At 54.5% G+C, this 27,980-nt stretch overlaps 2 protein-coding genes across 3 annotated transcripts in view; one reads left to right on the plus strand and one right to left on the minus strand.

The window, feature by feature from the left end:
• FYCO1 (FYVE and coiled-coil domain autophagy adaptor 1) overlaps positions 1-27,980 on the minus strand; it is a 74,122-nt gene that overhangs the window by 23,397 nt on the left and 22,745 nt on the right. The window contains exons 5-14 of one of the 2 annotated variants that reach the window (XM_079795083.1): positions 26,015-26,121; positions 24,472-24,615; positions 23,417-23,507; positions 20,069-22,450; positions 18,789-18,830; positions 17,903-18,021; positions 15,723-15,890; positions 13,267-13,413; positions 12,402-12,607; positions 9,267-9,411 (exon numbers count right to left, since the gene is read on the minus strand). In XM_079795083.1, coding sequence (XP_079651209.1) covers positions 9,267-9,411; positions 12,402-12,607; positions 13,267-13,413; positions 15,723-15,890; positions 17,903-18,021; positions 18,789-18,830; positions 20,069-22,450; positions 23,417-23,507; positions 24,472-24,615; positions 26,015-26,121 — 3,551 coding nt within the window. Of the gene's footprint in view, positions 1-9,266; positions 9,412-12,401; positions 12,608-13,266; positions 13,414-15,722; positions 15,891-17,902; positions 18,022-18,737; positions 18,831-20,068; positions 22,451-23,416; positions 23,508-24,471; positions 24,616-26,014; positions 26,122-27,980 lie in introns of both variants that reach the window. The other variant, XM_079795082.1, reaches the window with a different exon arrangement.
• On the plus strand, positions 1,674-5,022 carry CXCR6 (C-X-C motif chemokine receptor 6). Its single transcript, XM_079795091.1, has one exon. The coding sequence runs from the start codon at positions 3,022-3,024 to the stop codon at positions 4,042-4,044; it is 1,023 nt and encodes a 340-aa protein (XP_079651217.1). The 5' UTR covers positions 1,674-3,021; the 3' UTR covers positions 4,045-5,022.

The raw sequence follows: 27,980 nt of genomic DNA on the forward strand, positions 1-27,980 counted from the left end.
GGCCTGGCAGTGACAGAGCTGGGTTTGTAGCCTGGAAATGCCAGTTACAGGCTGTGTGCACATGAGGCTAATTCAACTATGGCCCTGGGTGCTCTCATCTATAAAGCGGGGATACCCGTTCTGCAGGGTTGAGAACCCGTGGCTATCACATTGGAGCTGCATGCATACACAGAACGAGACCAGAGCATGCACTCTGCATTGGTCCAGACCCAATCTATTCCAAAGAGACACGTGACTAGTGAATGAAAGAATTTTAAGACTCGAATGCCATTGGTTTACAAATGAAAGCCCTCTCAGGTCCCAGTGGGCTAGTCGGTCGCCAGCCCGGGGGCAGAGGGGTCTTCGTGACGGAGCCACAGCTTCCTATCTTTGACCTCGAATTACATGGGTGCAGACTGGTCATGTGGATTCTGATCTGCTAGATGGGTTGGGCCTCTTCCAATCAGCAACCGAGGCTTCTTCAAAACTACTCAGCGGAAACATGGACCACATCACAGAGGCAGAGGTAGGGCCTGCTGCGGGGCACAGCTCATCTCTGGAACAAACTGAAAAGGCATCTCGGTGGGTGAGTCATTTGTCTTCCTCTCTACAGGTAGAAGCCAGGGCTCCGAATCCTGCCTGGAGCAGCCGCCCTGAAATGCCCAGGCTTTAGCTGCCCCAGGTTCCGATCCCATCTCTGCTGCTTGCTGCCGAGGGTTAGGGAAATGACTTAGGGGTCCTGGGCACTGGAAGTGCTTGGAAGCGAATGGTCCTGGGGAGCTACGGCAGAGTCAGATCCTCCCGGGAGATGAGGAGACTCACTGTTTGTTTTTGTTTTTGTTTCTTTTGCATTTAATAAGGCAGGCTCCTATCTCAGAATATGGTTTACCACTATACAACTTTTGGAAAATATAAGGTAAATAGGTCACCCCAAATTGTACCAGCCAGAGCGAACTGCTGATAAAATCTGGTCATTTTTCTGTTTTAAAAAAATATAGTCAAAACCCTATAGCTTATCGGGGATTTTTAGACCAGGGTGGTCGGGTAGGTGGCAGTGTCAAAGGGCTCACGGACCCCACGAGTGCAAGTGTGTGTACTTGTTTCTGAGGAAAAGGTCTGCGGCCTCGATGAGGTGCTCAGAGGGGTTTATGATCCAAGGTTAAGAACCAGGATCAATGCTATATCCCTGTCACCTATTCATTGCAATAGTAACAGCCAGTACTAAGTAGTGCTTATACTCTTCTGAGCAATTCAAATGTGTTACAGTTTTAAAAATATTAAAAGCACTTCCTAAACATTAGTTATATTCTATTTTGTCTGAATTATAATTAGCTAATTTTTTTTATTATTAGACATTTACACTATTTCCAAAGTTGCATATATTACATTTTTTATTTTTTATTTTCAGAAATAAACATAGAACTTTGGTTATGGAAGTAAATGGTTTTCACATTTCTAGAAGGAAAAGTAATTTTTTAAGGTTTTGAAAAAAAAAATGATTTATTGATTTCAGAGAAGGAATTAGAAACATCAACGACGAGAGAGCATCACTGGTTGGCTGCCTACTGCACAGCCCCCACTGGGGATTGAGGATGCAACCCAGGCATGGGCCCTGACCGGAAATCGAACCATGACCTCCTAGTTCATAGGTCAATGCTCAACCACTGAGCCACCGCAGCCGGACAAGGAGCAGGGTCTTTTTACTGAGGAGTCTCCCCTGAAGGCAAGGTCCTTCCTTGCAGCGAAGGGCGCTTTGTTCCCAGGAAAGACTGAGGGGACAGCACCAGGGCTGATGGCGCTTCCAGTCAGAAAAGTCTTCGAGGAGACCAGAGAGGATGATGCCACCTTGTACATGCCCTTGCCTGGCCGGTTCATGTTTTTTTTGCCGGTGGAGATTTTGACTTTGCTAATCCAAATACCTGCCTCCTTCCAACTATGAAAGTGCAATAAGGAATACTGTGTTTTCGTTTAAAAAACAACAACACAAAAAAACAACACATCTTCTTGAGGTACTGGCCAGATATAGCACTGGGTCCCTGGAAATGAGCCACTGTGTGTGGAGAAGCTGCAGGCCGTGGCCTGGCACTCCAAACTCGATGCTGCTGCAGGCAGGCGCCGTGCCCACGCCACGGGTCACATCACCTCTGTTATGTCCTGCCTGGGTCCTCAGCAGGGTCACAGGGCAAAGAGAAGGGTCAAAGGGAAGTGTGGGCCTTGAAAGGCAGGGAGCCCCAGGCAAAAAGGCAGCGATTTGGGCTTAGCTACAAGCCCCCCTGCAAGGCCTGCCACCGGCTTCTGGCCACCCACCAAGCTGGCCATTTGTTACAGCAGACCCCTCAGCCTAAACTGCTTGTCATAAAAGCTAAAGCCGTGCCCTCTTCTGGGGAAACCTACCACTTAAGAGATGCCTGAAGGTCAAGTTATCTTCAGGAAATGAGGCTCTGACGGGGCACACTGTCACTGGGACAGGTGATAAAGGGGAAAGATGAGGCTGGGCTGTGAGAACTCCCCAATCCCTGGTCAGGGGCCAGCTCAGCCAAAGTGCAGGGCAGCCACGTGCTTTTCTTTGCCTTGTTTTTCTATCGGTCGTTCGTCCTTTAAAATCTATGTGGCTGAGAGCAAAAGGCAGGAGGGACGGGCCATCCCCCATACACCTTCTGGGGAATAGTGCCGTGGCTTTCACCAATAATTCAGGGATCCAAAGTAACAGCAGGTGGGGCACAGGATGGGCGGGCACGTGCTGTGAGGCCTGGGCAGGTGCAGCAGGCCCTGCTGTGCTGCTCTGCCAAAGGGCACCGACCCCATGTCACCACAGGTGCCCTTTGAGGCCGAAGTGAGCACAGGTGTTCTGGGATGCGCAGGGTCTCCCAGGCGGGTGAGTCCTGAGAACTGTAAGGCTCATGAAGAATTCCCTGTCCCACTCGTGTACGAGACTGCACAGGGCGGAGTTGGGCGAGGGGACAGTGGGAAGACGGGTGTGGACCCTCAGCCCAAACATCATTCCTGTGTTTTGACTCACAGGTGTTCGTCAGAACAGACACTATGGGGGACGACGACTACTTTGCAAGCTACATGTTCAACGAGTCCAACGCCAATAAGCAAGAGCACGATAACTTCCTGGCGTTCCAGAAGCTCTTCCTGCCCTGCATGTACGTGGCCGTGTTCCTCTGTGGCCTGGTGGGGAACTCGCTGGTGCTGGTCATCTACATCTTCTACCAGAAGCTGAAGAGCCTGACGGACATGTTCCTGGTGAACCTGCCCCTGGCTGACCTGGTGTTTGTCTGCACCCTGCCCTTCTGGGCCTACGCTGGCGTGCACGAATGGGTCTTCGGCAAGGTGATGTGCCAAATCCTGCTGGGCATCTATACTTTCAACTTCTACACGTCCATGCTCATCCTCGTCTGCATCACCGTGGACCGCTTCATGGCGGTGGTCCGGGCCACGAAGGCCTATAACCAGAAGGCGAAGCGGATGAGCTGGGGCAAGGCCATCTGCGGGTGCATCTGGGTGGTCTCCCTGCTGTTTGCCTTGCCACAGATCATCTACGGCGATGTCCGTGAGAACGACAAGTGGGTCTGTGGTCACAACGAGGAGATTTCCACTGTGGTTCTCGCCACCCAGATGACTCTGGGGTTCTTCCTGCCACTGCTCACCATGATTGTCTGCTACTCGGTCATAATCAAGACCCTGCTTCGTGCCCGAGGCTTTCAGAACCACAAGTCTCTCAAGATCATCTTCCTGGTGGTGGCTGTGTTCCTGCTGACCCAGACGCCTTTCACCCTGGTGAAGCTCGTGGGCAGCACGAGCTGGGTGTACCACACCATGACCAGCTACCATTATGCCCTCGCTGTGACGGAGGCCATTGCCTACCTGCGGGCCTGCCTCAACCCTGTGCTCTATGCTTTTGTTGGCCTGAAGTTTCGGAAGAACTTCTGGAAACTTGTGAAAGACATTGGCTGCCTCCCTTACGTGGGAGCCTCGAGCCAGCTGAAGTCTTCGGAGGACACTTCCAAGACGTGCTCCGCCTCCCAGCAAGTGGAGGGTACCAGCATGTTCCAGCTGTAGGCCTTGGGGCTCAGAGAAGCTGCCCAGGAACTTGCAGGAGCACAGAATGCCGTGTCCTCTGGCGGCGATGGGCAAGGCTTTGTTTATAGCTTGTGCATTTTCGCAGAGAAGTGACCAAACGCTGTAGCTGGTGAGCAATGCTTCTTCTCAGGCATGAACACACCTGTTCTCTCCTTGAACACCCAGGCCTAAAGCTCACAGGGGAAGCTAAAACCTGTAAGGCGTTTCCTTCCTCCATCTCCAGGGGGAATGGCGTGTGACTCTAAAAACCCCAGGTTCTCCTTCACTGAGACTGAGACTGAAGGTTGAAGAGGCACCATGACCACAGAGCTGCTGACAGCAGGTGACGTTGAGCTCCCAAGTTCAGGAGATTCTTCCGGTTTCTGGGAGGCAGGGATGAGAGCAGCCCTGAGAACATGTGCTGACCCTTTTCCTTTGGGCTCAAGCCTCAATCTCCAGGCACCTCACCAAGGAGGTCAGGTTCTGCCTCACTTTTGGTTTAACTTTTACGCTCTTGTTCTGTGATTAATCCTGGAAGGACTTGCACCAGGGAATATGAACAGCCCAAAACAATTTAGTCGGCTGAGAATCCCAGAGGTCCACAGAATGCTAGAAAACTGTGCATAGCTGAGTGTAAGATCACCATGAATCTAAAAAGTGTTCTGAAATGGAGTCTATGTTGGTTCTGCCCATTTTAAAACTGAATTATCTGTCTGGCTCATATGGTTCAGTGGTTAAGCATTACCCATGAACCAGGAGGTCTCGGTTCGACTCCAAGTTGGGGCATATGTCCAGGTTGTGGGCGTGGTCCCCAGTAGGGGGTGTTCAGGAGGCAGTCAATCAATGATTCTATCTCATCATTGATGTTTCCACCTCTTTCTCCCTCTCCCTTCCTCTCTGAAATCAATAACAAAAATATTTAAAAAACCAACAACACAATTATCCTATGCCTTTCACACACACGTATGCACAAATTCTTTATGTATATGTAATTCTTTCTCTTCCACACATATGTCAAACAGCATATGATTTTCATGACTAAGAAATAAAACTTTTAGAAGTCTCCAAACTACTTTTACCCCTTGGGCACTTTCTACTTTAATATGGCATGCCTGGAATATATCAAGAGCTTATTTGTGGGCCCAAAGCACAAGAAAGAAGTTAGGATTGCAAACTCTCAGGGCACTGCTCTACCAAGGAAGTGGAATATACCAGTGAAAACCACCCAGAGCCTTCGCTGTGGTTTCCAATCTCCTGCCCACCATGTGAGGTGTATTTGTTTAACCTCCATAATGTGGTCACAGAATGAGGCAGAGTTTTAAATGTCAGACACTGTGCGTGTCATGTCTACTAGATCCTAACTATCTGCTCAGTAGGCTTAAAGTTGCCTCTTGGTTCATGAGTCACAAGTCACTCACTGAAAAAGGAGGACAGCTAACACAAGTTATTCTGCAGGCAGAATTATGGGCTGAATAGTGTGGTTTTGAGGTTTAGATGGACCAGAGCTGAATCCAGCTCTGACCCTCACTACCTGGTAATCTCTTCACCTCTCTTGTTTTGGTGAGACATGGACTGTACCACTGCCGACCTCCTGGGCTGGCGTGCGGACTGGAGACCATGCATACAGAACACTGGGCACAGTTCGCATTCGTGGGCAGGAGGGCTCCCAAATGGCAGAAGTTACTGTTCTTTGTCCCGAGAACTAGCGACAAAGAAGGATGAAACACTGCCATGTGCAACAGCATGGATGGATCCTGAGAGTCGCGTGCTAAGCAAAATCAATCAGATGGGAAAGGGCAAGAATCATGTTCTCACTCACTGTGCAGGACATAACACAGAAGGTGGCAAATGAACAAACAAAAGAAACAAATAAAAAGTTCATTGACACAGACAACAGGATGGTGGTTACCAGAGGGAAGAGGGGTGAGGGCAGGTTGAAGAGGGACGGGGGGGGGGGGGGGGGTTGTCAAATATGTGACGGAGGAGGGTAGACAAGGGTGATGAGCACACAATACAATATACAGATGATGTACACTTGAAACCTATATAATCTCATTAACAACGTCACCCCGATAAATTGAAAAAACAAAAACTAGCAACACAAAATGGAAGCCGCTGTGCTGGCGAGGCTCGGGAGGGTTTGCTTCGGGCCTTCAGAGGGGTGTGGCAAGCCACATGCACTGCCAGCCGGCACAGGGCCCACGTGATCCCACCTGCTGATTCATAACCGTGCCCAATGCATCCATGAGTGACTTTCCTATTCTCGGGCCTCATGATCACTGAGTCCGTCCCAAACAAGATCTGCACTTTTCCTGGGGACAAGGCCGACTTTCATCTTCTTTAAATTGGCTTCAGTGGGGCATTGCTGCCATCTCCCTGTGTGCCTCCACCTCGTGGTGAGCACCTGACAGCGGGGCCACTAGCCCGACTTTCCTGACCGTGCCCCAGCGCAGGAGGCGAGGCCCTGCAGCATCTCCACAGGCTTCTGTGGGGGGAGGTGGTGGTGATGGGAAAGCAGGGCCCTGGGTCACTCAAACACCGGCTCAGTGGCAGCCCCCCCTCTGTGTGTCCTTGGGAAAGCCACTCAGGCCCCAGGCCCACGTCACCACCCACACGCCTGGCTAGTGACAGTGAGGCCCGGACAGTGCACTGCGAGGGCCAAGCTGGGGGCTGCCTGGCCACAGCAACACAAGGGCCACTGTTGGGGCCACTGGCTTCTCCCTGACTGGCACCGCCAGTCCGTACCCCACCCCCGGCCCTTCCACAGCTTAGCAAACCCGCCCACCTGTCCCCAGAATTGCACAGCAGCTGAAACCTTCACCTTCCTGGTCACTCACTGGTCCTACACTCTCTGGGCCCTTATCTGAGACACCTGGGAGTAGGGATGACTTTCCACCTCCTGCCCTGGGTACACACCATTCATTACTGGCCACAGATCCTGGCACAGCCCACATACACCACAGGGCTTTTGCGTCTTGATTTCATTCCATCCACACAACAGCCCAGAAGTCTAAGTTCCCACGCTCAGAACTGCTCTTCTCCCCAAGGCCCCCATATTCTCATCAGCACGTCATATAAAAGGGCGCGGGGGGGGGAGGGGTTGGTGAAGAGGCAGGGGAAGGAAGGGAGACAGAGAGGACGGGGAGCAGGCTGGGTGTGGGCACTCTGCCTGGGGAGTGGCCTCAGGGTTGAAGGTAAAGAAAGTGTTCCTCGCTGACCATGTTTGCAACACTTGGTAGAGACCACAGATGGCCGCACTGTCCCATGTGAGCACAGGGTGACCTGCTGCAGAGGCTACCTGGGAGCCGCCCGGTGACCTCCGTGAGCGCTCTGGACTGAGGAAAGGGTGCTGCGGGACAGAAACCCGAAGCTGCCCCACTAGAGGGGTGGAGGCAGAGCAGAGAACACGCGGCCCAGGAGCGGTCAGGGCGCGCACGCTAGCCTTCTCCTCCAAGGGCTCCCAAGGCAGCACCCCTTCCCTGTGCCCGGTCTGTGGCTCCCGGGAACTGCCAACACCGTTTTGCAGGCGCGGAAACGAATTCAGAGACTAAGACCCGCCACAGCTCACACAGCAGAACGAGGGCGAGGACCCCAGTGGGGAGACTTTCTTCTCCCCCAAAAGGTGGCGAGGTTTTATGCAGCTGACGGGCCCAAGGTACCTGCCAGCTCCACTCAGCCGAAGGCAGAGCTGTGGGTTAACCCAAGCCCAGCGTGGCTTCCTAACCTTAATCAGCATCGCCATATCCTGTCCTCATTTTGTCGCTGAGATACCAGGCATCAGTCTCCTGGCTGGTGACAAACCCACCACAGCTCCCCAAAGCACATGACCACGAAGCATCAGTTCTAAGCGTTAGCAGCCACGATGCTGTGTGGGTGAGCTTGAGCCCAGTATCATCTGGGCATCTGAGGGGTTTTCCTTGGAGAAGACAAGGGGGCCGCGAGGTGCCCGGTAACGGGGACACACAACAGACATGCCAGCTCAGCCCTATACATCACAACGCAGGCAAGCCTCACAGAAGCGCTGGCAGTTTCCTCCCCTGGGACACTTCCTGACTCACGTGACTGAAATGCACAAGTCTGTCAGCACTCAGAACACCTTCTCTTTTTGTTCCTACTGGGAAAGGGGAAGGAGAGGGGCCGGGGCTGCAGGGGGCTCACTTTCTCATGCAGCTGCAGCCGAGGCTGCCCTCCCAGGCCCGAAGCTCGGTCCTGCTCACCTGACCACCACCTGGCTGGGAGGCGAGGCAACGTCAGTGAAGAGGTGCCAGGTGAGGACAGCAGACAGTGACTTAGTGCTAATGGGACGGAACACGCCCTGGGGACCGCTGGGCTGTGAGGGTTGGGGAGAACGCGCAGGCCGCCGGGAAGAATTCTGGGGATTCCAGAAGGAAAAGGCCCAAAGCCAGAGAAGCGACATGAGCAGGGGCTCTCTTGGGTTGGGTGATCAGGTTGGCTTTATCCATGAGGCCACACCATGGTAAGTGCAGTCACTCTTTAGTAAGAGAACACTAGATACAGAGGTCCCCTTACGCCTAAAATCTCCTGTTGAGAGTCCCATGACGATTAAATGCATCCCCTCCCATGCAGCAGAAATTGTGGGTGACAGCCGCCTCTCAATTTGGGGAGGAAGAGAGATCAATACGAGTTGGCAAGATCAAGACCCACGCTGCTGTCCTAACCCCCCGGATTTCAGAAAGTGACTGCGTTTGGACAACGGGCCCTCGTCCAATCTGAGTGGTGTCCTTGGACGAGGGGGAGGTAGGACACACCAAGGTGACGTGCAGACACCACGCAAGGAGGCACGGTCATGGTCTGCAAGCCCAGGAGAAAGGTCCCAGAAGAAACCAAACTACCACCTCCTTGACCTGGACTTCCAGGCTACAGAACAGTGAGAAAACTGATCTCTGGTGTGTCAGCACCGAGCCTGTGGTGTTTTGTTATGGCAGCCTGAGCAGGCTAATGTAGCTGCCCACGCCAAGAAAGGCCTTACTGCTGAAATCCGGGCACCACTGACTTTCCCGGGACGTCTCTGACAAAGCTCAACAGTGACCATCCCCGAGCCCTGAACTCTGAGGGCCATTGCTCCCCAGCACTGTGCTGAGGCACCTTCCCTTAAGCAAGGACAGCGATCCTCCCTCCAGCATTTCCCGGTCCTTTGATAAGCGAGCGCAAGGGCCAGGCATTGAATGAGCACTCGGGAAATGGCGGTGACCTCTACTCACTGTTCGGCCACGCTGGGGTCAAGGGAGTCGGCTTCGGTGGGCGTTTCAGGCAGGGAGGAGCCGGACTCCTGTATCTGGCACAGCTCCTCGTCCGTGATGATGTCGAACACAGTGTCGTCTGGTGACCTCAAGTCTGGGTTTGCGCCTGGACCGCAGAGGCAGATCAGGAGAGAGGAGAAACACACTCGGTCATGCACAGGATGGGAAGGGGGCCTCGGGGACGTGAGGGCTGCAGCCACGCAGGACAAGCCACCGGGACACACAGGGAGGAATCACCCAACGATAGCTCCTCTGCCCAGATGTGCGAGGAATGGCTGTCGGGACGTGGCTAGCGGGAAGAGCCAGAAAAGCAGAGTGGGGACTACAGAGGAAGCTGACGCACAACTTAGATTTCTCTCCAGCCCTTCAGTCAGGGGCTTGGAGAGGTTTCACGCTCTTACATGGCCTCTGAAGCCCCTGGTTTAGAAGGAAAACATGTATCAAAACCTTATCAGGAAAGACCCGAACGGAAAAGTAAAGGCCCTTCTGTGCTGCCGAGTCCTCGCTCTGTGAGACATGACCTTCCACGCCCCTTGGAATTCTGTCTGGCCTGCATTTTCATCCCCATCCCGTGGGGTCGGGGAGACCTCCCGCTGCTCAAGGACTTGTAGCGGCCACCGTGGCCCTGACCAGGGGACTGGTGTTGAGCTTTGCGGGCCACTCGGCGGGAAGGATGCCCTGTGCGTGCTCCTGTGCCCGTCCCCACCCACAAGCACCCCCTTGCATATGTCATGGAAAATGTGATGGCAGGTCTGAGGTGAAAGGAGGAAGAGAATGACAGGGAGGGAGGGAGGAAGGCAGAGAGACAAGAGGAGACAGGAAATACCAGAAATCAAAACAAGTGACCTCAGCGTGCTGGCTCAGGGCCACCCTCTGTGGTCGCCAGAACACGCACCACTGAGTCAGAGCAAAAAAAGAAGGTTCCAGTTCCTACGAGCAACAAGTTTCCCAGCTGGCCCTCCACATGGCTATGGGACGGGCCCTCCACATGGCTATGGGACGGGCCCTCCACATGGCTCCTGGGACGGGCCCTCCACAGGGCTATGGGACGGGCCCTCCACATGGCTATGGGACGGGCCCTCCACATGGCTATGGGACGGGCCCTCCACATGGTTATGGGACGGGCCCTCCACATGGCTATGGGACGGGCCCTCCACATGGCTATGGGACGGGCCCTCCACATGGCTCCTGGGACGGGCCCTCCACATGGCTCCTGGGACGGGCCCTCCACAGGGCTATGGGACGGGCCCTCCACAAGGCTCCTGGGACGGGCCCTCAACATGGCTCCTGGGACGGGCCCTCCACATGGCTATGGGACGGGCCCTCCACATGGTTATGGGACGGGCCCTCCACATGGCTACTGGGACGGGCCCTCCACATGGCTATGGGACGGGCCCTCCACATGGCTCCTGGGACGGGCCCTCCACATGGCTCCTGGGACGGGCCCTCCACATGGCTACTGGGACGGGCCCTCCACATGGCTATGGGACGGGCCCTCCACATGGCTATGGGACGGGCCCTCCACATGGCTATGGGACGGGCCCTCCACATGGCTATGGGACGGGCCCTCCACATGGCTACTGGGACGGGCCCTCCACATGGCTCCTGGGACGGGCCCTCCACATGGCTATGGGATGGGCCCTCCACATGGCTATGGGACGGGCCATGCTTTAGAAGGAACGTTCTGTTCTTCCTCTTGTCTGAAGTCTACATAATTAAAGGGCTGAGGAGCGGCTGAAAAAGGGGGCCAGGAATTGGTTTCTTTGTATAGACCCAGACACAAGGAGCATCAGAGACCCAAACTGATGTCCACTGAGAGAAATAAAAAAAGACAGTAATTAACTGTACTATGTTCATGGATTGGAAGACTAGACTGATTTCTGACAAAGATGCAAAGGCAGTTCTACAGGAAAGAGAATACACTTTCCAACCAATGGTACTGAAACAATTAGACAACCACGTGCAAAAAAAAAAAAAAAAAAGAATCTCTACCGAGAGTTTGCACCATATCCATAAATGAACGCAAAGTAGGTCAGAGACCCACACGTGCAACCTAAAACTTCTAGAAGAACTTGAAAAAATCTTTGAGTCTTTGGGTTAAGCAAAGATACATATGATACACAAAATAAAAAAAATTTGATCCATGAGAAAAAAAATGGATAGACTGGCCATCAAAATTATAAACTTGTGCTGTTTGAAAGAAAGTGAAAGACAGGCTGTAGACTGAGAAAAAATATTTGTAAAACACATATCTGTAAATAACTTGTATCCAGAATATCTAAAGGACTCTCAAAATGCAATAATTAAAAAGTTTTAAATGAGCAAAAGATGTGAAGAAATACTAAAGCCATGCCAAGCACCCCCCCCAACCCCGCCCAGCGGTTCTTTGTACCCAATGTGGTGATGAGGCCTGCCAACCTCCTTGAGGATCCAGTTAAACAAAAGATGCTGGCGGCCCTGGATCCACAAGGGAGGCCACAGGGAGCAGCCCAGCAGGCCACGCTGCCTGAGCAGAGATGAGACTCCCTCAGCCCTGGCCACGCCGGCTCTGCCTCCCGGGACGCCCGCAGGCCAGCCCCCGAGAGCAACCTGGGCTGGGCCGGTGCTGGGAGCAGGAGCAGCAAATCCTGCTTCCTTTTATTGCACCGAGTGAAAGGACACGAAGGAGAACACATCCTCCTTAGCCACCGAGAGACCGTGAGCCCCAGGAAGGAGTGCAGGAGGCGGCATTTCCAGACACAGCTCCTGCCTCCAGTCACGCTGGGGGAGAGGGTGGGACGTCGGGGCCCAGGCTGTGGGAGACAGCAGCATCTCCCATGTGTGGGGTACGGTCTCTGGCAGTATGTGAGCTAACGGGGACACAGACCTCACGTTCACAAAGCTGAATCACCGGCAGAGAGTTATTCCCTTTTCAATCCTTGTTCAATCCCAAGTACCTCACAAAGAAAGTCTCAAACTGGCGGACTACATTTTTAGACCTCTCTAATGCCCAGGTTTGGAAGACACTGAACTGAGCTTGTGGCAGCTAACCAGCCAAGATGGGGCAGCGGTGTGGGGATGGCACCCGGGGAACGAGGGCGGCAGCAGGAGTCTGACCTTGGCCTCTGGCGGCCTGCAGCCCAGCCTGGGCCGGCGAAAGAGTGGGACTGGGCTGGCTCTGGCTGGTGCCCGAGCTGGAGCTGTCCGGGGAGCCGGGGCTGAACTTCTGGAAGCAGGCTCGGCAGCAGCGCTCCTTGCGGCCCCCCGGCTTTGTCGCCACGTAGTTGTTGCAGCAGTAGTAACAGAAGATGCGACCACATATCCTGGGGACCAAGCAAGCACGGCTGTGAGGACGGTGCGGTGGGCCTTGAGCCGTCTGCTCAGCACCAGAAAGGGGCTCTGGGTTGGGTTCTAGATGCCACATGGCTCTCGTCACACCTGGCTCTGCCCCCCATTTTAGAATGTGGCCGTAAGGCCCATCTAATAAGATTCCATCCTGGTAGGTTTAGTGGGAGAATGTCTTGTTTCCTAAGGCTGTGGAAGGCCGGGGGATAAAGTGTGCGGTCCAGACCACCTTCCCTGACACAGGGTCCGGGTGTGGCCGAGGCCCTGAGAGAAAGACCCAGGCCGTGCGGTGTTCCCCTCTGCCACCACTGGAGACCGCTTCTGTCTGCCCTTCTTTGGGCCCCAGGGGTCTTTGCTCTCTGTGCTCCTCCAGGGAAGCTTTAGCCCCACTGGCCTGGGTGCTCCCCGTCCCCTTGGGTCCCCTAACTCCACTCACACATCTGTATGAAAGGCTCTTTCCCTTCAGGATCCCTGGGTGTCCTGCTATTACCCTGCCTAAGACACCCTCCTCGCCCAGGTCCCTCACAACCAAAAAGCACTCTGCTCCTGTGGGCACAGCCTCGGGCCGGCCCGTCGGCTGCCTGCCCTGTTCCGGGCCCTGCCAGGGGCGGTGCTGGCCAGCGTGCTGCCTGCTAACCTGCAGCGGTGCCGCCGCACCATCCAGCTGAACTCCCGCTTGCAGTCAAAGCAGAGGTTCACCTCCGAGTCCCCGAGTCGCTCCTCAGCGCTGAGCTTCTGCTGGAATTCCAGGGCATCGGACTTCTGCCAGAGAGCATCCTTGTCCCTGGGACAAAGCCACGTCAGAAAAAAGAAGGAATCCATGAAAACAATGGAATTATCCCTGATTCATTTTAAAAAACGGACTCCAAATTCCCCAAGACACAGAAGGAAACTTCACCTGCACCCTAGAAGCACACCCTCCCTAGGTCTCCTGTCACCCACAGCAGCCCCAGACTCCGCAGGCCCCTCCAATGTGCAGGCCCTTCACTGGCACCGCGCACGTGAAGGCACAGAGGTGACCTGGGACGTGCAGAAAAGGCTCTGGCATTTGCAGAGCGGCCGGCACGGACAAGGGTGACACAGCTCAGGCGTCCAGATGACAATGCAGGAGGCCACAGGAGCTGAAGCTACAGCGTGCTGTCGTGGTTACCCCACAGTCCATGCTGTGAGCCAAGGACCACGAGCACACTGCCCTCTCAAATCTTAAATTTACGCTTTTATGGTTCATGGTTCAAGTAACATCTCATCACTGCAGGGGATCAAAGCTTTCCCAGCCTGAAAATCTGATGTGATGTCCATCACCCCGTGTTCCCCCGAAAGACAGCAGTCACCCCAGGAAGCAAGTCTGAAAGAAGCGGGGGGCTTTTGAGAAAGGCCTGGCAGTATCCGAATGTGCCCGACACACCAGGGAAGTACTGCTGCCATTGGTCACTTTCGGGGCTTCCGGCTTCTAGAGTTTAATTCTTTCCCGGATGGAACCCCAGTCACCATCCTGAGGCCTAACATGGCCCAGCAGCACCTCAACCCTGATGACCAATACCAGAGCCACCTCAGCCTTGAGGGAAACAGGCTCCGCCCAGCCAGAGACCTCACAGCAACCCCAGACCAACCCCCTAACCCCCAAAGCCAGAACACGGAATCGACTGGCTTTCCAAGCACACAAGACATTGTCAGGGGCAGGAAGACTCATTCTTTGGCCCAGCATTTCTCCCGGCTGCTCCACAGCATGTCCTCTCTGTCCCAGGAGGCCAGGCACCCACACCCCGGGAATGTGGGAATGCCGCGGACTTGGGCTTCCTCCTCACCCATCGGGGGAAGCTGTCTGTGCTCAGAGGTCTCAGTTCTGCAAATTGATGACATGTGGGCAACGTGTTTAAACGTCCACCTTAGTTATAATTTAATATCGCCATTTTCCAACCCCAAATATGATTAGGTCTAGCATTGCTTATCAATGGCTGCTAACGTTCAAAGAAAGGGCTAATCAGATCGATGTGGCCCTTGAACGCCTCAGAACTATAAGCCAATTCCATGCAGCGTCCTGGCCACAAGTGTGAACTTGAGTCTGAGCAAGCCTCTAGCACAGCAGAAATCCTGGCTCTGGCTTGCTGATGCCTGGAACCCACTCCCACTGGGTCTGAGTGAGGCCTGGACATAAGTATTTTATTTATTTTTTATTTTTTTAAAAATATATTTTATTGATTTTTACAGAGAGGAAGGGAGAGGGATAGAGAGTTAGAAACATCGATGAGAGAGAAACACGGATCAGCTGCCTCCTGCATGCCCCCCACTGGGGATGTGCCCGCAACCAAGGTACATGCCCCCGACCGGAATCGAACCCGGGACCCTTCAGTCCACAGGCCGAAGCTCTATCCACTGAGCCAAACTGGTTAGGGCAGTATTTTATTTTTTTTAATGGCTCTCCAGTGATGCTAATGGGCAGTCAGGGCCGAGAAGCACGTTAGATGACCTCATGGGGATGCAATCAGCAGAATCCCGGCTACGGGGAAATGACCAGATAAATGACCTGGCTTTCTCAAAAATAAATCGCAAAGGAAAAAAAAAGTTAAGAGAGATGGTGGGGAAACCCATAGACCAGTGGTTGGCAAACTCATTAGTCAACAGAGCCAAATATCAACAGTACAACGATTGAAATTTCTTTTGAGAGCCAAATTTTTTAAACTTAAACTTCTTCTAACGCCACTTCTTCAAAATAGACTCGCCCAGGCAATGGTATTTTGTGGAAGAGCCACACTCAAGGGGCCAAAGAGCCGCATGTGGCTCGCAAGCCGCAGTTTGCCGACCACGGCCATAGACTCAAGAGATCTAAGAAAAATATCGCCATGCAATGTACGGATCTAATTTAGATCCTGCTTAGGAAAATTATAAGCAATTGAAAAAATTGTGAAACCGAAATCCACTCCCACTAGGTTGCCATGGGCCTGAGCAGCACCTGTACGTGAGTGCCTGTGTGTCTGTGTGTGTGTGACGGGGGAGAGGACTTAACAGAACACAAGCAGGTGGGGAGGGGGCGCATTTCCATGGAGAGTTCTGTTAAGAGCAGTTGCATGTCTTTAAAGAAACACCAACACTCACCTGAGCAGCTCTATCAGCCGTTCCTCCAGGTTCCTCTTGGTCCTAGTCAGGTCATCCAGGTCCGCCAGCATCTTCTGGTCATTCTTCTCCCGGCTTCTTGCCTCCTGGCAGAGTTTGTTGCAATACTCCTGGATTTTTGCCGTGGCTTTTTCAAGTTCCTTCTGGGTCCTGGTGGAGGAGTGGTATGTTCCCTGATTCCCCACTCCTTCCCGCTTCCCCTGGGCCTCGAATAGGGGGCCCTGCCCTCCCGGCCTCCCCCCACAGTGAAGGAGCCCCTCAGCACTGCCTGCTCACAGGTAGCACACTCCCCTAGCCTCGAGGACTCCCCTCACACACCCAAACTCTTCACCCCAAACACAAGGGGCATTCTGGAAGAGCAGGTAACCTCAGGTACTCACTCGAGCACCCCAGGATGAGTTGAACTGAGGTTATAAGAGGAGCCCTAGGACAAGGCTCAGGGGCTAGTGCTGGGGAAGGGGCGTGTTTGCAAGAGGAAAAGGAGTCAGGACAGAAAGGACAGAGGGGCACAGCTTCCTGGAGGCGACCACCTGGAGGAGGACAGCCTTCATGTCTTTGCGACTCTACACACAGACTATGGTGCCGGGCACACAGCAGGCGCTCCAGGGGCACGGCCAGATGTGCTACCTGACAGCCCCGCAGAGCGTGCTGGCTGAGCCGCTTTGGCCAGCCCGTGCCCACCCCACGTTCAGCCTGGCTATCCCCTAAGGCAGTGGTTTTCCACGGATGCTCTCTAAACCCCAAGGCCCACAAGATGTTTGTAAAAGCTCCAGTGGACAGAGGGCTCTGCAGAGACGAACTCATTTGCATCTCATCCAGCCTTTTCACCTCCAGCACAATGTTGTCAGGAGGCTGTGCACTAGACCCCGTCACCAAAATGAGTATACATGCAGACCACCACGGCCTGCTCACACCGTGGATAACAAAAAACCCACTGCTGGGCACATGGAAAATGTAACCTGGAGCAGCTAAAACAACGGCTGTGAGACTTCACAACCAGTTACAGCATTAAAAACAACCCATCACCAATGTAGACGTTCTATTTAATCTGCCAGGTGAGCGTGACCTGGCTAACGGAGCCAGGAGCCGGTCACTGAACCTCCAACATGCGCTGCATCTCCCGCTGGTGGGCCCAGCTTCCGAGGAGGGTGGGAGGAGGGGAGGGTAGAAAAGTAAAACCCTCTGCACAATTGGGTGCCTGCCTTGGGGGTGGAGGGGGCACACGTGCATTTCGGTCCCTGCATCTCCTCCTGCTACACCTGTTCCCATCAGCCCCGGGCAGGACGAGCTGGGGCCCACCACCAGGCGGTGGGCTCGTGCTCCAGGTGGTCCCTAGGCCTGAAGACGAGGAGGCTCGGGGAGGCGCAGGGGCTGGCCGCACGGAGGCCCCAACTGTGAGGTTAAAAAGCCACGAGGAAAGGGTGAGAGCGTGATGTGCTCTGCACAGACACAGCACCAGAGCGGCTGAGGGAACACAAGCCGGCCAGGGTCCTGGCACACTCGCTCCCTGTCAGGACGAGCTTGGGAAACGAGGGCGAGCTCGAGGCACCGCCACAGCGGGGGAAACACGCACACACACAAACACCAGTGCCCCACAGTAAAGCAGAACACATGTCTGTCCGGATATTGTGGAGAAAACAGACCTCTGGAGCCAAAAGTGTCGGGGTTCCAATCCTACCATCGCTTACCTCCTGCTGACCTGGGAGGGCAAATGAACTCTTCTGAGCCTCATTTTTCCCATTTACAAAATGGGAATAAATAATACCACCCTCATTGAACTGTTGGAGGATTAAATGGGCAACTAGATGCCAAGTATTTAAGACGGTGCCTGTTCCAGTGCAGGCATTATTGAAGCGTCTGCTGCTTTTATTGCCTTTATTATCTTCCAACTTTCACTTCCTGTTAGTTTTTCCAAAACACGACGCTACAGACTGAAATACGCCTGCCAGGGGTAAGGAAGTGGAAGTGGAACGGGAAGGGCCTGCGGTCCGCAGGGCTGTGAGGGGCGACGGCCAGGCTCTCGGTGGCATGCTTCCGGCACAAGCGCTTTCTGGTCTGTGGCTTTTCTTGAAAAAGAACTTCAACTTCACGAGTGGCTGACTTCCTAAATGACTGCACCCAGCAGCCCTTCCCTGAAGACGGCCCCTGGCCGCGTAACTAACCTGTCCAAGTTCTGGCGCAGGGCGGCCCCCTCCTTGTCCTTCTTCAGCATGGCGGCCTGGCACTCCGAGAGGCGGCTGCTGGTGCGGCTCAGCTTCTCTCCCATGTCCGCCTGGGCGGCCTGGCACAGGAAGGCAGGGAGGAGACTCTCAGGCGCAGAAGCACGTGTCAGACGCCTTGCAGCGAAGGCTGTGCTCTCGCCATCTGGCTGGTCCTGTCCAACTGGAGGGACTTTTGTTTGTTTGTGTGTTTGTTTGTTTTAAAGTGAGGCCAAGAACCTTTGATCTATGTTTGTGGAGTGTGACACTCCGATTTGTAATGATGTCCCTTAAGCATCAATGGCAACTGGTTGTGGTGGTTGGAGGGGAGGCAGGTGTCAGGCTCTCCAGGGTGGGGCTGGGGGTGGGCGGCAGGGAGCAGGATTCAATGAAAAAGATCACTGCCCTGAAGACTGCGGTGCCAGCGCCACCCCTGTCCCTGCTCAGTTCAGACTGACTGACTCGGAGCACGACCAGAGGACAATGTCTTCCTTGCCAGAGGCCGCGTGAAAAACACATCCGGCAGCTCCAGCCAGGTGTCCGGGGAGTGAAAGGGACCACGATACAAACTCAGGGTGACTGCAAAAGTGGACTGATGACCCCTTCAGCTTGGGAATGGGAAGTCCTATGGGGAGCCCCTCAATGGTCCAGTGAGAACCAAACCAGATCCCCTCGCCCCTGATGGGTCCACACACTGAGAGAGGAAACGACCAGCTGGAGGCCACCACATCGGTCTCCCCTTCCCAGGTGCCAGCCTCTGATCAGGGCTCCCCGAGGGGCACTCCCCGGCCAGGCCTACCTCCAGCTTGCCCACAGCCTCTTTGGCGGCCCGCAGCTGCTGGCCTCGTACCTCAAGTTGTCCCCGGAGGCTCCTGCACTCTTCGCTGGCAGTCTGGAGAGGACGAGAAAGGGATCGCAGAAGTGGGGTTCTTGCTCTGAGACTCCCCAGCCACATTCCCCAAATGGGTAAAAACAAGCTACCTCTCTCTTTCCCCCCCAAACTCAATAAGCATCAGGCTTCATTGGTAATAAAACTCTCTCGTTTACTGAGAGACTTAGCTTGGTCCCCAAACTTAGAATTTCATTTCTGCAAGAGAAAAGTGTCCTCTGAGCCCCATGGAGCTTCATGGCATGGGGCGACAGGGTAGGAGGCACATCTGGGGAAACAAATGCGATTTATCACGGGGCCCTTGGAATAGATGAGAACAGTCATCCCTGTCCTCACTTTTAACTCCTTTTCTTTGTGCAGCATCAAAGGCACATGGTAACCGCTGTTCTCATCTATTCCAAGGCCCTGTGATAACTGAGTGGGTTCCCTCCGACCGCACCTGCTGTCAGAATGGCACCTGAAGGGACAGACACAGGCCTCGAGGCAGCCAGGACTGCTGGCATTCTGCAGTAGGTCACAGAGGCTAGAGCAGGGGTCTCAAACTCACATGCCCAAAAGGGCTGGGTAACTGCATAAAGGATTGCAAGGAAAATACCAGAGGTTGCAGGCCCCTTTAATGTGGGCAGGGCCCGCCCAGCTCCTGCTGACCACTGCCACACTGAGAACGGCATAGGCTTTAAGATCTCTCAAGATTTCAGCCCAGCCGATGTGGCTCAGTGGTTGAGCATCGACTTAGGAATCAGGAGGTCACATGCCAGGGTTGCAGGCTCGGTCCCCAGTAGGGGGCGTGCAGAAGGCAGCAGATCCATGATTCTCTCTCATCATTGATGTTTCTATCTCTCTCTCTCCCCCCTCTCCCTTCCTCTCTAAAATCAATAAAAATATATTTAAAAAAAAAGAAAAAGAATCTCTCAAGATTTTGAAAGAAGTGCCCAAAGTGAATGTGTAAACATCCTGCTTTTGCATGTTGACTATTAATTAAAAATAAATTGTGGGCCAAACCTGTGTGCCATGGCCTTGAGTTTAGATTTGTGGGCAAAGGCATCATTCCCCAATGTTGGGCCCCTAGCATGTTCCTGCAGATAGGATACTGTGAGCTATGATGGCGGGACGGGACTACAAACCCCTGGGTCCTCATGTGCCCGTGGCTGAAGGTGCGTCCTATCCCCTCATGAACCCACCAGGTCATGCCGCCCATGGCCAAGGAGACAGGTGCAGCCCATGGCCAAGGCCAGGATTACCTTAAGTTTACTCTGGTAGTCCATGATCTCGGTGCTCAGCTGGAACTTGAGGGTGTCAAGCTCCTGGTGTGCAGTCTCCTGAAGGCCCTGGGCCCGCTGCTCGGCCTGGGTCAGCTGGGCCTGCAGGCCAGGCAGGGAGTTAGCTGCCTCCTCGGCCGCCTTCAGCTTCTCCTGCAAGCTCTCCTTCTCTCGCTGCAGCCCCGCCACCTGGTGTTCCAAGACCTCGAGCTCCTTGGCGGCTGCCTCTTTGGCGTCCCGGAGCTCCTGGACGGTGCAGGCCAGCACGCCCTCCATCCGCTCCCTCTCCGCGGTCAGTGCGCAGACCTGGATGCCGAGCTCGGCGGTGTCGGTGTTGGCCCGGTGCAGCTGCTCCTGCAGCTCGGCATGCTCCAGCTGGGCTTCCTGGGAGCTGCATTTGGCCTGGGACAGCTCCTCCTGCAGGGCCTGGAGTTCCTCCATCCTCAGCTGGGCCTCCTGGGCCCGCTCCTCCTGCAGGGCCCCTTCCTGCTCTGAGCACTGCAGCAGCTCCTGGACATGGGCCCTGTTGAGGGCCTCGTTCTGCTCCTTCAGTTGCTGCACAAGGGCCTTGTGCTCCTGCAGAGCTGCTTCAGTCACGCTCAGCTGGCTCTGCACCATCTCTCGGTCACCCAGGGCTGCCTGGAGCTTGGCCTTGAGGTCCACCACCTCAGCCTGCACTCGCTGAGCCTCCCCCTGATGGACCTCCAGCTGCGCCTGAGATAGGGCCAGCTGGGCAGCTAGCTCCTGGGATGCATTTTCTTGAGGTGGGCTGAGCCCCTGTTGGCCTTTTTCTGCTCTGAGGGTCTCGATCAGCTGGGTCTGCTGCTGGCACTGGCTCTCCAAAGCCCTGAGCTCCCCTTCCCGGGTCTCTGCCAGCTGCCGGCACTGCTCCATCTGCTCCCGCAGTTGCTGGCACTTGGCCTCCTTGCTCTGCAGGGCGGCCTCCTTCTCGGCCATGTGGGCCCTCATGGTCTCCTTGGCCTTCACAACAGCCAGGAGGCTGGCCTCCATCTGGTCACCCATATGCCGGATGCTGGCTTGCTTGGACTCCAGGGAGGCCAGGGAGCCCTGGATGGCTGCCTCCCGCTTCTGCAGGGCCTGGTAATCCACCTGCAGGGCCTGCAGCTTGTCCTCCAGGCGCTGGTTACGGGCCATCACGCTCTGCAGCTCCTTCTCCAGCTCCATGTTGGCCTGCCGCAGCTCCTCCTCCCGGCTGCTCGCCTGCACCGTAGTACCATCCGTCGGTCCCTCCTGCAGGGCAGAATCCTGGGGGGCCAGCACCTCACTGCTCTCCACCGCCACGGGCAGGCCTGGGCCTGGCTGCGCAGCCAGCCGCTCCAACGTCCCCACCTTCTCGCTGAGGCGGTCTCTGTCCTGGATGAGCTGCTTCCTCTGCTCCTCCAGGTCGCTCACGCGCTGGCTCACCTGTGCCAGCTGGGTCTCCAGGAGCCGCAGCTGCCGCGTCAGGGACCTGGCCTCGCGCTGCAGCAGCTCCTTCTCCTCGCGCTGCCGCCGCTCGACCTGCCTCACCTCTGCCAGCTCTTCCTCCATGGTGCTCATGTGGGCCAGCGACTCCTGCAGCCGGCGCCGGAGCTGGGTGGCCTCCTTCCTCTTCGCGGACAGCTCTTCCTGCAGCGAGGCCATCTCCCTGACGACGCGCTCCAGGCCGGCACGGGACTCCTCCTTCAGCTGCAGCTCCCTGGCCAGCTGCTCCAGCTGCGCGCTCTGCTGCCTGTTGAGCTCCTGGACCTTGGTGCTCTCCTGCTCTAGGGCGTGAAGCTTCTCCCCCAGCTGCTGGATCGCCAGGGCCGAGGCACTGGGGTCGAGCTCTGGCTGCCCCTTTGTGTCCGGTGCCACATCTGCCTTCTGCTCAGCCATGCCCGGACCTGGGACATCAGCTGAAAGCTGGTCCTTCCTGCCCAGCGCGTCCCGTGTGGCCTCGAGCTCCTGCGCCAGGCGTTGCAGCATGGGCTCCAGCCGCCGCAGGGCCAAGTGGGAATCCCCCTCCTTCTCCGCGGGGCCTGGCTCCAGGGCCTGCAGGCACCTCTGCAGCTCCTGCACGGTGCTCTGTGTGGCCTGGGTGACCTCCCACTGCTTCTGCAGCTCAGCCGTCATGCGCGTTAGGCGGACGTTGTCCTCGGCGGCAGAGCGGGCCCTCTCCCTCTCCACCTGGAGCTGCTCCCCCTGTGAGGTGACGGCTGCCCGCAGCTCCTGGTTCTCCCGGTCCAGCTGCTGAATGCGCTCCTGCAGCTGCTTCTCCCGCACCTCCAGCTGGTCCAGCTCCACCCGCATCTCATCGAAGCCCTCCAGGGCCTCGTTATTCAAGGGGCTGTTCAGGTCAAGGCTGGTGGCCATATCTTGAGTCTGGGGGCGGGGGGGAAAGGGGGGGACACAAAAACATGGCTTTGGGATGAAGCTACGTGGCTATTTGGAAAAGCTTTAGAGTTTAATGAGAACAGAAGTAAAAATATAGCAATTACATGACCTAAGGTTAGTCCATCGAGCTATTCTAAGGACGAGGACCCTTTTGCTCATAGCACCTGCCAGCAGCACACCCTGAAGACCCAGGGCCACACACGTGAGCGCCCCGAGACTCAGAACTTGCTTCCCATTCAACTTCCTGTGCATTAGTAACATAAAAATGTTACTAATTTAACTTACATAACTTAAACTATTGTCCACCATTGCACTATGCCCACAACTCCTGTGGTGATTAGACCACAAAACAGGGTAAAGGATTAGTCGATTTTCTACTCTTAAGGCTGCTTATGTTGATTCCCTTTGTTTTGTTTTGTTGAAAAATCCCAGCAGCCTTTCCCACAAAACTATATACAACTCTGACACATTCACATTTCTACCAAAACTAACCGACCCACTAGCATTTATTGAGCACTTGCTGTGTGAATCCCTCACGCACAGTACACGTGCTCCTGCACCCACCCGCACAATCACCACCCGCTAAGCTACGGTGACTTTTGACTTTTCGATCCCCTTCGGATGGGTGAGAGAGCTGACGCTTCCAGAGGGTCAGGCATCTTCCTGGGGCACAGCTGGTAGGTGACAGTCGGGATCTGACTCAGCCGCTTTTAACCCGAATGTTAACCTGCTTCTTTTCAAATACCTTAACGCTTTTAAAAGAATTTACTTTTTAAGAGGCCTAAGCTCTATTTGGTCATAAAAACCGGGACTCTAGAAAATATTGGGTGTAACTGAGGGTTCGTTGCTCTGGCCGGAACAAAGGTGTCTGAGAACATGGCCCTGAGCTGCGAGGGGCAAGGACACACCCTGGCGGACGCTGCGGCGGGGAAACCCCAGCCTCTCCGGCATTACCTGCAGGTAGCTGCTCACCAAGCTGCTCATGCTGGAGCTCCGGCTGGGGGGTTTCCACAGGTAGGCAGAGGAGCCGGGGGCCAGTGTCCTCCTGCGGGGCACAGAACAGACACACCTGTATCACAGCAGGAAGCTCACACACGTGCACGGAAACCAGGTGGGGGGCTGGGGGTGGGGTGGGCGGGGAGACAATGCCCTCCCAGACAGAGTGTAAGAATGTGTCCACCAAAGGGCACATCCACATCGGTCTGCTGCTAAAGTTTAAACGTGAGGGCTTTCCTCCCAGTGCCAAACAACAACTAAGTGAGCACAGTATTTCCCAATTTTTGGTTTAAATTTTCCTTAACTCTTGGTGCCTGCCTCAGTCTGTCTGCTAGTGAGGAACAAGGAGCAGTCAACGTGGTACATAAAGGCCACACTGTGCTTAGGGGCTCATGGTCACTGCTTCACAGACCTGCTTCGAGTCAGGTGGCTGTCCTGGGGAGTTCGGTGCAGGCCCTGCCTCTGCTGCCCACCAGCTGTGTGACTTTGGGCAAGTCCCCCCTCTTTAAGCCCGTGTCCTCAGCCCCACCCTCCTGGTGTGGTTGTCAGGATTCAGCAGGATGACGTGTTGAGCGCCATCTTGGTGTAAAAAGTGAAAACGTGGCAACCTTCCCAGCAACCCTTCCATGGCTGGGCTGAAGCTTCCACTCCCTCTTCCTGCCTGGAGCCTCCATAACCCCTAAGAACACGAACGGGAAAAGGCCCACCCGCTCCTCCCCAGACTGGCACACAGTCCCTTCACATTTAAAAACCTTGGCTTTTGCATAAGCATTTCCACTCATGCCACCTGGCCAATTAGGTCAGCTTAAGGTTGGAGCCTTCAGATGTTTAGTGAGTCACAGTTCAACAAAGTCTGTACAATGAACAGGCATAAGAGAGGCGAAGCTTTACGTATTTACTGAGCATACAAAGGTGCTGAGTACAAAGGTGCTTTGAGTAGACTGGTGGCAATTTCTAAAACTTCAAACATCCCCCCATGCCCATCTTTTAAACCAAGCAATTCTTTACAATACCTGGCAAACGTCGGCCAGGCCGAGTCCAAGTCGTAGCCCCTGGACACCAGGTCAAACTGAACGTCGGTGAGCTCGTAGAGCTGGCCCACGATGTCAGAGCTCAGCCTCGGCTTCAGAAAGGGGCTTCGGGCATAGTACCAGTCACTGCAGGGAAACATACAAGGTGAGGTTACAAGAAATGCAGGAAAGGAAAGAGTGAATTCGGTCCTCTCAGCATGGCGCTGCCCCATCCAATTCTAACACAGTAAGGTAAACAGACAGACACATGCCCCCCCCACCCCATGTGATTTTCACTGCAGCTCCTAACTCCCCTATAAGCCTGCTCTTCACAGAAATTTCTGAGATGAACTAGATACTTATACAGTTATTATTTCTGTTAGATCTATTTCCCAAAAAGGATATGAGAAACCTTAAATCTCAATTACTTGCCCAGAAAGGGTAGTTGTAGGGGACAGAACACTTCCTTTTTGTCTCATCTGCGATTCCCCCTGGAGAATTCATTACAGGACTTCGACCTCACTGCTAATTTCTGTCCTGACACCAATTTAAAAGACAAAGAACAAAAGATCTGCACTGTGTGGTGTCCGCTGTTCACTTCCTGGAGCAGGAAGAATTTAAAAGGACACACTGCTGAGTTTAAAGAGCTACTTGGCTGATGCCCGTGAACTTGGCTTCCTAAACACTGGAAGCCAAGCTGTTCTCATCAAAAGACTAGAACAAAACAGCCTGCAAATCAAATGTATGAAGAAGATTCTCTCACCTCACATGAATTCACAAAGCCCCCCACGTGTCACATGTGTGAGAAATACACCTTTAGGCAAATCCATCTTAAAGGTGACAAAATGAAACAAAGTATGTTCCCCCAACAGTTCTTTTTTTTTTTTTTAATTCATCAATGATTTCTTTGATTACCTGGAGGCACATTCCCTAGGGAGAGGGAGGCAGAGCTGGAAGAGGGGTCCTGGTCTGACACACTCACTCCACTTGCTTTACACACTCAACCCCTCCCCCACCCCAGGCGTCATTCACTAGTGGCACAAAGGTTCCCACACTGGTGCCCATCACCACCTTCAGGGAGCCCAGATGTGCCTGGCAGGTGCAGTTACCTCAGTGAGGCTCAGGCTCAGTGGGGCTCAAATCCCCACAGGTGATTCTGCAGACCAGGGTGACAGGTGGGGTGTGTCCACTCATTAGTGCCTGCACCAAGGCCATGCCACCCCCAGGGAAAACTGCTGGTCAACCTGGACCCACGCTCCTGCTCTAGGACTCAGACTCAGCACGGGGAGCTTGGGGGGGGGGGGGGGGCGGGCGCATTTAGCATCTCCCTGCACCTCATCTTCCTCACCTGTCAACACTCAGTGCTCCCTGCCCCCCACGTGTCAAGGACTGTGGGGGGCGGGGGGGGGGGAAGAGGATGACAGGTGTGGGAGGGCTCGGCTTGTGCCACAAGGACAGACCCTGCAGCGCAGGTGTCATCACATTCACCAGGGACTTTGGTTCACCTGTGAACGGCCAGGGTCAACCCAGAGCTGTCGGCATTTACCTGGTCACTTTGGTGTTCATGAAGCACTGCTGCAGGGTGTCTGCCAGCCTCTGGTGCACCAGCGAGTAGCGGATAAATGCTCTGCCTTTCCCCAGAGATGTCCGGAGCTGGAAAAAGATGGCACGGGGATGCAGAACTGTTAGCCTAAGTCATAATGGCGCATGTCTGTGAGCACCCGTAGATGGCCTGCATAAAACAGAAACAGCGCGGACCACGTCACCCAGTTCCACCCTATACACTGGCTTCACTCACGTCCCTCCAAGGACACAAACATCTGATAACATCATCCCCCAGAGCGAGGCCTGACGTGAGTCGCCTTCTTCCAGGCCTCCATCCGAGAATAGCCTATAGAATAACCTATAGGATAACCTATAGGATAGCCTATAGAATAACCTAGACAGGTTCAGAAAGATGTGCTCACGAGGCTCCGAACACCTGTGGGTTCCACTGGGGTGCCCCTGTCTCTCCTCTACCCCATCAGAGTCTCTGGGTTTGGAGTCAGAGAAGAACTGTATGATTTAATTTGGAATATTCAGAATGAAACTTGGAGGCCGATAAAGACTTCTCACAGCAGAAGTGAGCCTGAGCGAGAGCTGGTCAGCGTGGCTAGTCTGGCTGTTGGGCGGAGGAGGCCTACAGGGCTTGGCTGGAGCCCTTGTGGAGGGGGCGGGAGGAGGGCAGAGGGCAGGGTGTGTAAGGGGACTTTTAAGAAGTTCTAATGCCTGTGTAACTGCCTCCTCTGCACCCTCAGGAAACCAGCAGCGAAGTGCACCTATCGTCGATGCTTTCCTGGTGGGTTTCTCATTTAGTCAGCAGGTGTCCGGGGTGGGAAAGCAGGGGTGCGTCTAGGTGGCCCAGCTACGTGGGGGTCACGGAAAAGGAGCGCGGTTCTATTTCAGGGTGTAGGAGCGTCTGGGTATGGGACTGTCTTCGAAACCTCTCCCCACGGTAACAAAACATGGTTTCTAAAGGTTTCTGGAAGCTTGCTGTGGAGAGGGAGTGTGCTGGTCAGACTCGGCCAGCTGGGGACACACAGCAGCCAAGATGGACGAGACCTAGGGGACAGCCACAGAAGCCATGTGAGACCAGTTGCAAAGCAGGATTCATACTGCCGATGGTTCGGCCCGAGAAGGCCAGGCACCGTTTAGCTCAGAGCTATCCGACTTCTCACTGTTGACTTAAGGAGATGATACCACAACATGAAGTCGTTTTAAAAAATAAGAAGGTGTGAAACCTCAAGAATCACGAAGGCTGTAAGACGTTTTTCCATGTCAGCTTTGTGGGTTTGGGGTAAAGTCAGGATGCCTGGGGGGAGGTGGTGGCAGCCTGGCCCTGGCTTTATAAAACCGCCGTGGCCTGTCTGCAGGCATTTGGCTGTGACAGATGCCTGGGGGGGGACCTTGATGACACCACTATGTCCAAACACTTTTGCCACTGAGGAGTGAAGTCAGAACAAAGTGTTCGGTGGTGACGGCAGGGAACTCGGCAGCGAGAACAGCTGAGCTGGTGCGGTGAAGCGAAGAATGCCGGCCACATAGACACCCACCCCCCGGCCCCATGGAACCGCGTCAACCGCACAGGACAGCCGGGTCTGTGAGCTCCCAGCGAGCGGCTTGTCTTTATGAGCGAAACAGCCACTGTCACAGCATTTGGGACACTTATTTTTTTAATGGAAAACACGTGAGTCTTGTTTTTAACCAGGCCTATCAACAGAGTGTGTTTTATGTACCGAAAAGGAGCTATTTATTTTAAGGTCTTTTTAAACATCCCTTAGGGAAGAGAACAGTAGTTCCTTTGTATCACAAATGAAAATACTGCCTAGCTATTTTATTTTCTACTTTTTTTAGATCCTGGGTCCGCTTTTATGGCCTAATTCCTGAAATTTGTTAGCAATTAATCAGAACTCACATGCAGTCTACCAGGAAGCAATACAGCAGCAGTGAAGGACAGGAAGTCTGCAAGGTAC

This window comes from Cnephaeus nilssonii (genome assembly GCF_951640355.1).
Source record: "Cnephaeus nilssonii genome assembly, chromosome: 17".
NCBI lineage: Eukaryota > Metazoa > Chordata > Mammalia > Chiroptera > Vespertilionidae > Cnephaeus > Cnephaeus nilssonii.